The 13,868-nt window shown below is 41.9% G+C and overlaps 1 protein-coding gene across 7 annotated transcripts in view; it reads right to left on the bottom strand.

The window, feature by feature from the left end:
- Nucleotides 1-1,917: 1,917 nt before the first annotated feature.
- The window catches only part of FRAS1 (Fraser extracellular matrix complex subunit 1), a 420,704-nt gene continuing 408,753 nt past the window's right edge, over nt 1,918-13,868 (bottom strand). For all 7 annotated transcript variants that reach the window (XM_058547329.1, XM_058547330.1, XM_058547331.1 and 4 more), the window contains 4 exons: nt 12,154-12,320; nt 9,037-9,242; nt 7,243-7,389; nt 1,918-6,136 (listed from right to left, as the gene is read on the bottom strand). In XM_058547329.1, coding sequence (XP_058403312.1) covers nt 5,543-6,136; nt 7,243-7,389; nt 9,037-9,242; nt 12,154-12,320 — 1,114 coding nt within the window. In that variant the 3' untranslated portion in view covers nt 1,918-5,542. The remainder of the gene's footprint in view (nt 6,137-7,242; nt 7,390-9,036; nt 9,243-12,153; nt 12,321-13,868) is intronic.

Raw genomic sequence — 13,868 nt, 5'->3', positions numbered from 1 at the left:
AGGGAGGGATGCAGGCACTGCCCGAAGCACAGCAAGGCAGGGTGGAGCAGGTGAAAGGGATTGACACACCCCAACTTCTCTCCCGTCAGTGTTTCCGTTTGGCCAGTCTGGACCAGAGGCCCAGGGGCAAGGGAACCTTAAAGATATCAGTTTCCTGGAGCACAAACAGGGCAGAGAATCAGTGTGGAGACAAACAGAATGAGCAGCACGGGGACTTTTGTGAGTCACTAGTATTGAGCATTGGTTCATTTTGGAAACATCCCTTAAGATGTTTAAGGGAGACAATTTTTTAAAAGATGACTGCTTTTTTAACAATTTAGGGAAATTCTCCCAGAGACGGGGATTCTAATAAGCTTTTGTAACTTACTGGTTTTAAAACTTGGTGGGCTTAAACCAAAATGAGCCTAGGGATCAAATTCTGCTAGTTTTTTGGGGGAGGGTTGCAGCATGTGTCTATTTTGTTGTATTGGTCAAGCGACCGAATTTTTCATGACAAGCATCAAATCCAAGTTATAGGAACTTTGGACCATTTTTAAGCAACACCAATTTGTGCTTGTGAAGGCCTTCTAGCAAAGACTTGAAATTCTGGCATTCATATGGAACTTTCAAAGAAAATTATCCAGGACAATGATCTATAACTGTTGCATAGGGTTGTTTATGAGACTGAATGAGGTAGAGAATGTAAAGGAGTCATTGCTCTTGATGCCAGATATGCCCAATATATTACTGATATTGCCCCTAGAATTTTAGCTGGGCTACCAGCTACTCTCAATCTGCCATTCTAAAGGGCTCCTAGTTAGAGATCTCTCAGGCTCATTTGGGGATAGAATCTCTATTACACACCATGACATCTTAATATTAGGTTGAGACATATAAAACTACTGATATTGGACTATTTTTAACCTACAAAATCAGCAATTTTGTGGGGTTGAACCTAATAAGATATTGTCAGTATAGTCTCCCTCTCTTGCTCTCCATATGTTTTTTCAAAGTCTATGAGATATTGCAAAATCTAAATGAGAACTTACTGTCACTTACCCCTAAGTCTCCTAAATTTAAAAAATTTCAGGTCTCAGGAAGCATTTTCATAGCCAATCCCAACAATTCATAGATCAGTGCCTGATACAGCTTCTCTATGGGCCAGAGAGAAATGCACTTCAGGGCTAAGAACCTGCTGTGACGCAAGGGACAATCACAGGAAATTGTGAGGAAGTGAAGTTTACATTAAGCCCTTGCCAGCATAAGGAAATCCCAGGCTTGCTTGTGGTGTCCTTTCTCCAGATTTTATGAAAACATACTGTCTCAAGTCTTGCTGAGTTTGCAAATGTGCCATGAAAAGGTGCCAACAGAACCCCGCTGGTCACTGTTGTTGGCAGTATTTTTGTTTTTTTAATATAAACGAGTTCCCCAGAGGGGAAGCGCAGACAGATGCACAGGCTTGCAGAATGCCGAGCTCAGTTCCCTTCTGACTCTGCCATTGTCTCCTTGACAAGCCAATCAACTCTTATTTTGAGCTTTGGTCATCTCCTTAGTTTTGGACACTTAACAAATCTTTGGGTGTGCATAAAAAGACAGAGCCACTGTCACACTATATCGAATATCCTAAGAAGGTTTGATGATAATCAATATAGTGTAAATAATCATCGTATTGTATTGCACATGAAAATTTTAATTATTCCTCCTTGTCCTGGAGTTTCAACTAATTGCAAAAGAAGAGCTAAGGTGATCTGGGGATATGTAATTTATTCGTCATCTTGCTCTTAGCATGGTTAATATGTGGTCTCAGATTCAACCCAATTAGAAGGGTTTTCTCCAAAAACCTTTGCCTCAAATTTCAGAATGATTTTGCTATCTCAATGGCAATGTCTATGTTAATGAGAGGAATAATCTAAAAAGAACATAGCAAAAAAACCCACAACCAGACTGTCATTTATTAATACAAATTTATATAGTGGCATATGCTATTGGAGAAATCAGAAATTCATAACACACAAATTGGTATTGGAAATACAAAAATCATTTGAGAGTCAAGAAATCAGGTTGACAGCACCACAAATGTTTTACTCAGTCTGAGCAGGTGTGTAGTAACCAATAATAACACATATCTATAGGACACTGAGATTGAATATCATAAGACTGTGCAAACGCATTCCAACACTATTTCCCATCCAACAAGAGGAACCTGCAGGGGTCCTCCAGGAGGCCTGGGATAGAATAAAAGGGCAGTGAGGCAGAAAAAAGGTGCAGACCCTGCTTTCTTTTAACCTTCACAGCCAGCATGTGTTAGCAAACAGCAACCCTTGAGGGATTTGTGTTCCTTCTCATCTAAAGGCATGGTATAAAAGGTTAGTAAAACACACACAAGGCATTAGTGAGCAAGTGAGAGAAATTGAAAGGAGAGTTTTCACTGAAGTATAATCCCACATCAGTCACCAAATTACCTGATCCCTAATATGAAGTATAAAACATAAGCAAAATGAAAAATTCTGTATCAAAGGAGTAAATCTCAACTTCACATCTCTTATCACTTTCTATTTAATAAGTGTGTATCCTCTAGAGAAGTACTGGCATTTGACTAAGTGTATGCAGTGGGGGGAAGGGCAGAAAGGAAGAGAGGCAGGAATATTCCAAAGGCTTTCCTTGCACACAGATAATTCACTATCTCAAGGTCCTCACAGAATGCTGCCTTGTCCTTCAAGACCACATCTACGGAGGCTGCTAGCAGCACTCTGAGATCTCAGTCTCCATTCCTTCCCACACTAGCTTCATTCTGCCACCTGTCTGCTCTCTTCCCATGCATGTGTCCTATTTAGTAGTAACGGAAGGGATGTGCAAGAATATTTGAGCAAATGGAAAGGTGTGTCTTTAATGGCACTAGGAGCAGTTATAAATGAGGCAAATCCAAAGTTGCTCCACAAATGGTTGGCTTCCTGTCCTTGCAGAATTAGCATTAACCTTCTAGGTCGTTCTATAGAAGATTCCATGCTCAGCTGATGAGCTTTCCAGCCATGAGCCACCAATTCCGGATGTTCATGAGGCTGATCCAGAAGTTCTGCCCCAAATTGCTCAAGCTGGCCTCAAGTAGCACCTGACCAGTCAGGAGTTTTATGGGCTCACTCACCCCAGTTCATCCTCTCCTGAAAACTTTACACTCATCTCAGGACACTAGGTCAGACTTTCCTTTAAACATCCTGCTCTGGAGACTGATCTGCACAGTCTCACCTCCTGCTAATACATTAATATGACTATTCTGTTCAGTCCTTCTTGAGGCCACTACCAGATTCACGCCTATGTCAAGTGGTGCTTCTCTGTTCCAATGAGAAGATTATTTAATAATCCAAGCAGAAGAGATAGCTCTGGTTTTTTTCTCTACTTGCCCTTGTGCTATTGCCACCATACTCTCTCACGTCCCCTTCCTAAATTTATTCCTCTGTCATTTACTCATGACACCATTCATTTGTTTACTTAATAAATATTTCAGGAGTGCTTGTTATGTGCCAGGCACTGCGGAGGAACCAAAGGCATGCTCATGCAGGTCCTTTTCTCAAGGAGCTCGGAGCCTGGTAGAGATGCCCAAGACCTTTCACGGTTCATTCTTTCTAGCTTTTCGTACCAAAGTGTTTCCAGTTTGGAATGTTCTCAAAGAGCCTGGATCATCCTAATACAAATGTTACACAGTGTGAATGCTCTGTTACTTGCTCAGTGGTGATGGTGTGCCATGCATCAGGAAGAGAACAGGTCTTTTACTCCTGAATAATGGAATTGTGTTTCCAATTCAAAATGACATGACATGCATGCTTATGTTTTTGCCAAGAAGGCAGAAACAAAAAAGAAAAACAAAAGCAAGCTGTGTGCTATGTACAAAATCATTAAGCTGCTATTTGAACACTAAATCATTTTAAAGCCATGTGTTTATGGCTTGTCATGTGCTGATATGGTAAAATAAGTGCCTGAGCTACCAGAAAAGAACCCCCAAAAGAGAAATCCCTGAAATACTGTACCAGGAACTGAGCCTTTATCTGCTGTACCAGTACCTTATCTGCTGTGAGTAGTAGTACATTATCTGCTGTGAGTACTAGTGCTTTATCTGTGGTGAGTACTAGTACCCTATCTGCTGTGAGTACTAGTATCTTATCTACCGAATACTAGTACTTTATCTGCTGTGAGCACTAATGTGTTATCTGTTGTGAGTACTAGTACTTTATCTGCTGTGAGTACTAGTACCTTATCTGTGTGAGTACTAGTGCCTTATCTGCTTTGAGTACCACTGCTTTATCTGCCGAGTACTAATAGCCTATCTGCTGCGAGTACCAGTACCTTATCTGCTGAGTATTAGTGACTTTATCTGCTGAGCACTAGTGCTTTATCTGCTGTACTAGTACCTTATCTGCTGTGAGCACTAGTACTTTATCTGCTGTGAGTACTAGTGCTTTATCTGCTGTGAGTAGTAGTACCTTATCTGCTGTGAGTACTAGGAGGCATCTATTAACTCTGATTTCACTCTGATCTAGGCTTTCTCCTAATTTGCTTTATTCAAATGAATCACTTACTTTCCTGAAACCCTAGCAAAATAAAAAACCCACAGCTAGCAAAGCCCACAGGCTTATCTATTATTGGACTGGGCAAAGCCTGGGGCAGCGGGCAGTGTGGTGGTTTTTAAGCATCCATGGCAACGTAGAATAAAAAGGCCAGGTGCAGCAATACTGTTTTGCTGCATCCTTGATCTGGGAGGGATGTCTTGATGCATCCTCAGTGCAGCATAAACCAGTCGGGCACAAGGATGTCTCCCTGGGCATAAGGTGCAGTGCATCACTAATGTGCTCTGAGGTGCTTGCCAGGCCCCTCCTTTCCCCAGGTTTTGGTGTCCTCTTCTGTAAGGGGTGTTCCCAGGAGAGGCCCAAGGTTTCTCCTGTGAGTTACGGAGAAGAGCTCTAGTCTAGAGCCCTTCGAACCCCCCAGGTGAAAAGGCCTCTGGAAATGCAAAGTACCGTTAGAGGCCATGGAGTGCAGGCTGTCGAGTGGATACAATGAGCAAATATATAGGTTGTGCTGATGAGCAGAATTTTGAATGGAATATGGGTGTCAGCAATTTGAATTCTGTGGTCCAGAGGCCCAGGAAAAGCCCAAGTAGAAGAAGGCTGAAGGTGGGGGAGGAAACCAAAGGCTCTGAACCCCACTCTCTCTCTGAGACCTGCCACTATACCTTCCCCAGTCCTCTGAACTCCATCAGCTAACCTAATAGTCTGACCCCGTCCTAGCACTAAAGCCCTCGCTTTCTAAGATCGGCCTTACAGAAGGAGCAATCGTAGCTGCTGAGACTCTGAAAGGGCTCCACAGAAAGAACTGCTCCAATACTCTGGGGGTCTCAGTGGTTCTCTGTTTAATGAGGTAGCTCAGTTGTGAGTTGATGCATGTGATGTGTGCCTTCCGCCACTCAAAGTATAGTTTTCCCTTTTTAATCTGCAAGATTATAAAAATACCAGTATTTTCTCCCGTTTTATAAAAATGATTTTAGAAAAAAAATACACATGGGTCTCCTCCATTAAACTTCTGTTCCGTCTTGTAAATTGTTGTGAACTCTGACTTCCAGATTCAATTTTTTTACTTTAGCACCTTTGAAGGCATAAGCCCCCTCGGTCTCACTCAGTATGTTGACATTCCGCACGGTGCAGTAGTGTCTGTTCACGTTCTTCTCCACCCTGTCTGGGCTCCTCTTGGGCACATCCACCTTGGTATTCAGAGGGTATTCTTCCAAAATGTCCTCTGTGGGTGGCTTCTTCCTCTGTTTCTGGCATTTCCTGGTGATGAAACAAGCCACCAAAAACACCAAAAGTAGAAGCATGATGGCAGCAAGGGCACTGCCAATGGACGCCCCAGTTTGGGATAGAGAAGCAGCTACAACTGGCTCTTGCATCTCCAGATTCAGGGACTTCATATTGGTACCATTCTTGACTTGATCTCCTTCATTGTCATAGATGAGGGAATCATCAAGGGTCAGCCGGCCACTGGGGTCCACCAGGTCCCTTCGGTTGCGCCTCAGAGGGGCAGTGAGAGAGCGCTGAACCCGCGGCCCTGAGATGGTGTCAGGGCCAATGATGTAGATCACCTGGAGATACCACTGGTGGCCTGCTTCCACCTGCAGGAGGAGGAAGATAGGGAGACAAACCGAATGTGTCATTGTTGCCCACAGACCACCACTGAAGAAAGGAAATGGAAAGAAAATTGCCAGCACAAGCCTTGATAAATGGTTTCAAGAAAAGCATAAGCAATGGTTGGTGTCTACTAACACAGAACTGAACCAAATATCATGGGTTATATTTTATTTCCAAATTAGGATGATGTTGGGCCAGCTATTTACAATTTTTTCTGTTTCCTTGCCTATGCATGGAATAATTCTAAGAATTTATCTTTCAGTTTCTTTAGCTAAGTGAATGCTTATGATTATTGGTCTTGACTGATAGCAGTGAAGTAATAGTATTAATAACCACATTTATTCCTAGTGACCTTCAATTGTTTGTCATGCTAATTTACTATTTATTGATGAACTTTAGCTAAAATAGAGTCATTCAATAAACATTCATTAAACACCTACTCTGTGCATAATACACAGATACTTGACAAAAATTTGCTAAATCTGAACACTTCCTGGATCATCCCCTGAGCAGTTATGTCATCAAGTGTTTTATTTCCCTCTTATCTGCCCCCACTGAAACCCTCCATGGTTTTGAAACAACTTCCACAGAGTGATAACAGTTCTGAAATCCAAGGTCACGGATTACTATTTGGAGACAGAAAAAAGTGGAATTTGAGCTTGGAAGTTCACGTTTATTACTGGGACTTAGAGTATTTTTGCATATAAAATACTAGTAATTCTTGCCATTCAGAATTGCTGTATTGTATTTATGATTTTGTTAAATGTTTTCCACATGCCTGTGAAATCAGCCAGTGCAGCATAGAGCCAAAAAGGCAGGCATTATAAAAGAATTTAGGGAAAACTAGAGTGTTGTATGCACCCCTGATGCACGCAGTGACAAGAGACTACACGCAAAGTAAAGAATTTTATCATTGCTTTGGTCCACTGGGGATAGATGGTGAAAATTCTGGGTGAATGATACACTTAACAACAATAAAAAAGACCAGTGAGCAAAAATGCCACAAAAAGAAACTGACGTGGCAGAGATGATGTTGTTCTTCTTGCAACCTTTAAAGTGGCCCTGCTTCTATCCTTCTCACCACACTCACCTTATAGAGTGCATCTACTTTCAGAGTGAATCCATCCACCCCTGGCATGCTACTGACCACATGGAAGTCAGGCAACTCAGAAGCAAAGTGGGCCTCAAAGGGCACATCATGGAAGTACTTATCAGTTACCTCTGGCTGGCTGCGGTCCTAGAAGTGCAGAAAAAAGAAAAGCAAGATTTAGAAAGATAGAACCACTGAACTGGTGGGTGGAGGTCACTGGGAGGAGAAAGGTTCTCTCCACCCTGCTTTGGGTTGGGTCGGGAGAGTATGTGCTGCAGAAGCTCTCTCCTAATGTCCACCGTGCCTCTGGGCACCCACTGCCCTTCCTCAAGGGAGGACACCGGTGGCCTCTGTGATCTCAAAACACAAGTGGGATAGCTTAGACCAATAATTCTCAAGCTGTTTGTTCTCAGCAACCTTTACACACTTAAAAATCAAGGACCCCAAAAGTCTTTTGTTTATGTGGTTCATATCTATCAATATTTACTGTATTAAAATTAACACAGAAAAATTAAAAAGTCCTTATTTACTAATTCATTTTAAAATGGTAATGAAAAACCCATTACATGTGAACATAAGTAACATATTTTTTTGGAAAAATACCCATATTCACCCCCACATCCCCAAAAGAGAGCTGGCATTGTTTTATGTTTTTGTAAATCTCTGGAAAAGATTCTCATAACTTCTTCTATATTCAATCAGTTGTGATATGTTGTTTTGGCTGAAGTATATGAAGAAAATCTGGCCTCACACAGCTATGTAGTTGGAAAGCGGAGGAAGGTTTTAACAGCTTTTTCAGATAATTGTGGATATTCTTTTCTGAGACTAAATCAAAACTCCAGAACCAGTATTTTTTAAAGATTAGTTACAATGTGGAATCTGAACCTCTATCAATAAACTTTTCATACTCTCTACACTCACGAGAGAATGAGTGTGAAAGAGGCAAGCATTATCATATTATTATGAAAGTAGGTTTGATCTCGTGGACTCCCTGAAAGAGAACAGACGGTGCCCGATGTTTTGATGATGGTTTGACTTAGAATTTTTTGACTTTACGATGATGTAGCAGGTATATGCAGTCAGTAAAAATGGTGCTTCGAATTTTGAATTTTGATCTTTTACTGGGCTAGCGATATGCGGTACGATCCTCTCTCGTGATACCGAGCAGCAGCAGTGAGCCAGCTCCCAGTCAGCTACACGATCACGAGGGTAAACAACCGATACACTTACAACCATTCTGTACCCACACAACCACTCTGTTTTTTCACTTTCAGTACAGTATTCAATAAATTACATGAGATATTCAATCCCTTATTATAAAATACGCTTTGTGTCAGATGATTTTGGCCAAGTGTAGGCTAATGTAAGTATTCTGAGTATGTTTAAGGTAGGCTAGGCTAAGCTATGATGTTCGGTAGGTAAGTGTATTGAACCCATTTTCGACTTAACGATATTTTCAACTTATGATGGATTTATTGGGATGTAACCCTATCACAAGTCGAGGAAGATCTGTATTGAGGATATTCAGGGGTCTATGGACTGTATTTTGAGAAACACTGGTCTAGACTTTCCTCTTCCTGAGACATCAATAAGAGCTTGTCTTGTTACCCACCATAACATCACATTTGGTAATATGTACTAGCATTTAGCTGATCAGAGAGAAACAACAACAACAATAATATATATATAGAGAGAGAAAACCATCAAAAGTGGGGTTCTATCTGCTTTAGGCAGAATTCACAGCTGAGGAAATCTACTTGAGAATCAGCTCTCTAACACTAAAAGGTAGCATACCAGCAGCAGGAATCTGTGTTTTAGGTGTTTGTTTGGCTGAATACATCCATACTGTGGCCCTTCGTTGTAGATTGTCCCTGTGGGATCAAAGAAAGGCACATAGCCATCCTTGCCGGTACAAAGATAGACTTTCTCCAGCCGGAGTTTATAAGCAGAATTAAGGTTTTGTTCTGGATTCCAAAGTACTCGGCCATAAAGGATTTGACCTGAAAAGATTGAGAGGCATTAATTAGGTCAGACTTTAAGATTAAAGAGAAAGAAATGTCAAGGATAGAAAGGATTTAACAGGGAGCACTCTTAGAATCAAAAGAACTTTTCTATGAGAGCTCTCTGATTCCATGTGCTCCTAAAATGCTCATCCATTTATTTACTGCTTCTTTTATTCAATAAGCATTAATTAGGTATTTAAGGTGTGCTAAGCACTTTGTTATGTGCAGAGGATACAGAGGTGACTGAGATGCAGTTGAGAGGACAGAAATAAAAACAGAGCAATTGTTGAAAATAGATAATATTTATCAAACTCATACAATTTGCTAGAAACTCTACTAAGCATTCCCATGTAAGAACTCATGTAGTGCTCACAACTTTATAGACGAGGAAATCAGGGCATTGAGTGGTTAAGTGACTTATTGAAGGTCACAAAGCTAGTAAGTGGTGAGAGTGGGATTGAAAGTCAAGGTACTTGGGCTCTAAAATCCACACTATTAACCACCGCAACACTATATGTGGTTATGAACCACAATAGAGGAAGGTACATAATGTTAAATGAGCATAGAGCTGAGCACAGAAATGGAAGGATTTAATGAGGGACGATATTTGAGCAGTATCCTGAAACATGAGTAGGCATTTGTCAAAGAGAGGATTTGAGATGGGAGGGAGAGGCATTCCAGGCAAAAGAAACTCCATGTACAGAATACTGAATGCTGGAAGGGTATGAGTCCTGGTGTGACTACTGTTTCCTGGTGCCTGTTATGGCACCAAGTTCTTTACCTACACTATCTTACTTAATCCTCCCAAGAGCCCAAGAGGTTGGTTTAATTATCTTCATTTTAAATAACTTGTCCAACATTTCATATCTGTGACATGGGGGAGAAGATCAAGCACAAATCTGTCTGACTCCAAATGCTCGTCCAGAGTATTCACTATGTGGCGCTGTGAAAGCCACTGTGACTGGAGTATGGAGGACGTGTAGAAGCTTTGGCAGGAGAGACTCCTGGGACGACAGTGAACGGTGCCGAGGATTCTACTTGAGTATGTAAGTAATAGGGAACACTGGAAGATGTTAAGCAGGAGTGTAATATCAACACACCTGTGCTTCAGAAACACAGAGCAAAGACAAAGAGATTAGAGTCACAGATACCAGGTAGGGGACTATTTTAATGTTTTAGTGAGAGACAGGTTATCTAAAATATAGCTGTGGGGCAAGAGGATGAATTTAAGAAATGTCTAGGAGTCGGATTCCATTCCTCTTAATGACACATGGGATGTGAGAGACCAAGGAGAAGTTGAGGATAACCCTGAGGCTTCTGGCTGGGCCCCCTGGAGTGTGGTGATGCAGTCAATGGAGCAGTGGATGTGGGTGGAGCATGTTTGGAGGGAGACAAGTACAGCTCTAGACATCTCTACGCATCTGAAAGATAGTCCATTTGGAGACGGTCGGTAGTTCCAGATCTGCTGGAACTGGAACTGTGGAAATGAAGCTCAGGAGTGATCAGGGATATGGCCAGACTTTATGGAATGACTGTGGAGTAGTAGGAGTACAGGAAATTCAGAGTCAAGGGATGGGCCAAGCCATGAGGATGATCAGAGGCAGCGCTGAAGTGAGAACAGGAGCCAAGTATGGAACCTGGAGACAACAACACAGAAGGGGCAGAGGACAGAGACCCAGGGTAGGAGAATGAGAAGAGATCAGAGACGGAAGAGTGTGTCAGGTGAGGCCGGTGCAAAGGAAACCAAACGGGGAAAAAGTGTCAAAATCCATGGATTTGGTGTTGACGAGAGAGAAAGTTCTGAGCAGTGGCAGGACAAATCCAGCCTACAGTAGATGGACAAAAAAGTTATTGTGAAGAAGGGCCATGGGGCAGTGAGTGCTCCCCACTCCTTCAGGAAGTTTCTGTGAGAAAACAAAAGGAGAAAATGGGCTCAAGTTTGAGAGGGAGGTAGGGTTGAGGGATTTTTTTTTTTTTCCTGTTATGGGTAGGACTTGAATGTGTTTTTAGGATGAGAGAAAAGATTCTGCTATGAGGAGAAGATTAAAGGGAGAAAAATGCAGAAGAGGTAATTGAGAGAGGAATGGCAGATATTGATTAATTCATTTATTCATTCAACAAATATTTATTGAGCACCTAGGCACTGGTGGTATGGTGTGCCAATTTGATATTTGCTCACAATCTCTATTCTCATGGAACTTACAGTCTAGCAGTAGAGACAGGCAATAAATAAGTAAATAAATATATAATATGTATATTATAATATTAAAAATTGTGATAAGTACTATAAAAATTGTGATAAGTACTATAAGAACAGCATTCTGTGAAAGTGAAAAATATGAAGGCCTACATTAGATTGTCTGGTGTGGTCATGGAAAGCCTCTTTGAGGAGGTTAACATTTAAGCAGAGACCTGAAGGAGAAGAAAGAGCCAGCCTTTTGAAAAGTCAAAGGAATGATGTTTGGGGCAAGGATAGGGCAGAGGGACCATTTCTACATATGATGGAGAGTACATATATGTATGGCATACCTTTGAGGTCGGGAGACCCTGGGGGTCATACTGCAATCTCTCTGAGGAATTGAGATGTAAAGCAACTTATCCAAAGTTAGACAGTGTGTTAGAATCTGACTGGAAATTCCAGTCTTCTTACCACTCAGACCAGTGCTTTTCCACCTACCACACTGCCAATCCTTATAGTGCCAAGTATATGATCTTACTTTGAAACAACATGAAGGAAGAATATGGATCTGTTCCTTGACTAAACTTTGGCTGCCCTGGAACCAAGCCCCAGAATCTTCACTGGAGAGCTGACTGAAAGCTGATGAGCAGAGATGCTAGTCCAGGGACTTATCCAAAAGCTTCTCAAGTCCAGCCAGAGTCTCTTTCTGCAGGGAAGGAAGTGGCTTACCTTTTGAGAAGGCCCCTTTGTAATCCATTTCTGCCAGTGACATATCAGATGTGTTGGGATCCATTAGGAACACCTTCTCGTTATTGCAGAGCTGAAATTCAGTGTTGAGTGAATATACAACTGGTACGGGGCGGTTGGTCTGCTGGAATGCAATGGGTATCAGGAATCTAAATGTGGGAGAAAGAAGAGCTCCTTGAGAGTGGGGTCAACTTTGCCTACGTCCTTCAAGCTGCCTCCCTTTCCCACCCTTCTCAGGATTGTGAACAGTGGATTGTTGCAGGTGCTAAATATTTACTGAATAAAGTGATGTGTGTAGGAGAGGGACTTGATTAGTTTAGGTCATTATAAGGTTAATCTGCTCTCTTGAACAGGAATAATCTAATTTGTCTTTAGAACTCTTCAATATCCTGCTTTTTCTGGCCCTTTCATTCTGAAGGTCCCCCAAGTTGTTCTTTGATTGCTAGAGGGCTTGCTGCCATGGTGCCCTGCCCAGACTTCCCCTTCCCAGATCCACATGCTCTGAGACTTTCACTCTTTCAACCTGACCAAAACTTATTTATCCTGCGTCCTACTCTTGAAAACATTGCTAGAAAATACTCTCTTGCCTTGCCCCTTACTCCAACCTCCCTGGCCTTCTTTCTCAGGCTTTTGAATGGGCTCCTTCCTTCTCTGCCTCTGGCAGTAAGGGCTCCTCCAGCCAGGCTGGCCTTCTTTAGGTCTCTTGACCTGTTCTCTACTCCATATTCTCTACTGCCTCGTGACTCACTTATTCAACAAATATTCACTGAGCTTTTATTATATGATAGACATTGTTCTAGCAATGGGAATTTATCTGTGAACAAAGCAGAAAAACATACGCCCTCAGGGAGGTTACATTCTGATGGGGAGATAGTTAATAAAATAAATTCAAAACAATATAGCACACTAGAAAGTAAGGTGATAAGTAGAAAAATTAGGCAGAGAAAAGGAGTGCTAGGAAGAGGGTCAGTTGGAAATTTTAAATACGGTGGTCATGGGAGGCCTCTGGGAGAAGAAAACCTTCATGCAAAGGCTTGAAGAAGGCAAGGGAGTAAGTCACGTGCCTTTCTGGGGAGAAAGCTTTCCAGACAGAAGAAGCAGCAAGTGCAAAGGTTTAGGGGTAGAAGTGTGCCCAATATGTTAGAGGAACAGCCAATCATCTAGAGTGGCTGAAATGAAGCGGGTGAGGGAGATGAGACGAGAGAGGTAACTGGAGGCCACACTAGCCCCACCCCATACTCTAAGGACTTTGGCTTTTATTTAAACTGTGGGAGGATTTTGAGAAAGTGAGTGGGATCTGCTGTGCTGAGAACAGACTGGGGGGTGGAAGCAGGGTGACCTGTTAGGAGGCTACTGCAGTAATCAGGTGAGTGATGATAGTGGTGCTAACTAGGGCAGCTGCCAGGTAGGCCATGAGAATGATTGGATTCCTAATATATTTTAAAGAGAAGCCTATAAGCTTGGCTGACAGATCAGATGTGGGGTATAAGAATCCCAGAGTAAGAGAGGAGTCAAGGAGGTTTTCAAGGATATGGGTATAAGCACCTAGAACAAGGTTGGACAAACTTTTTCTATAAATGGCCAGATAGTAAATATTTTAGACTTTGTAGGCCATATGGTATCTGTTACAACTACTCAACTCTGTTTTTGTAGCATGACAGCAATCACAGACAATACATAAATGAATGGATGTGAAT

This window comes from Diceros bicornis, chromosome 8 (genome assembly GCF_020826845.1).
Source record: "Diceros bicornis minor isolate mBicDic1 chromosome 8, mDicBic1.mat.cur, whole genome shotgun sequence".
Lineage (NCBI taxonomy): Eukaryota > Metazoa > Chordata > Mammalia > Perissodactyla > Rhinocerotidae > Diceros > Diceros bicornis.
This window is presented reverse-complemented; position numbering and strand designations above follow the sequence as displayed.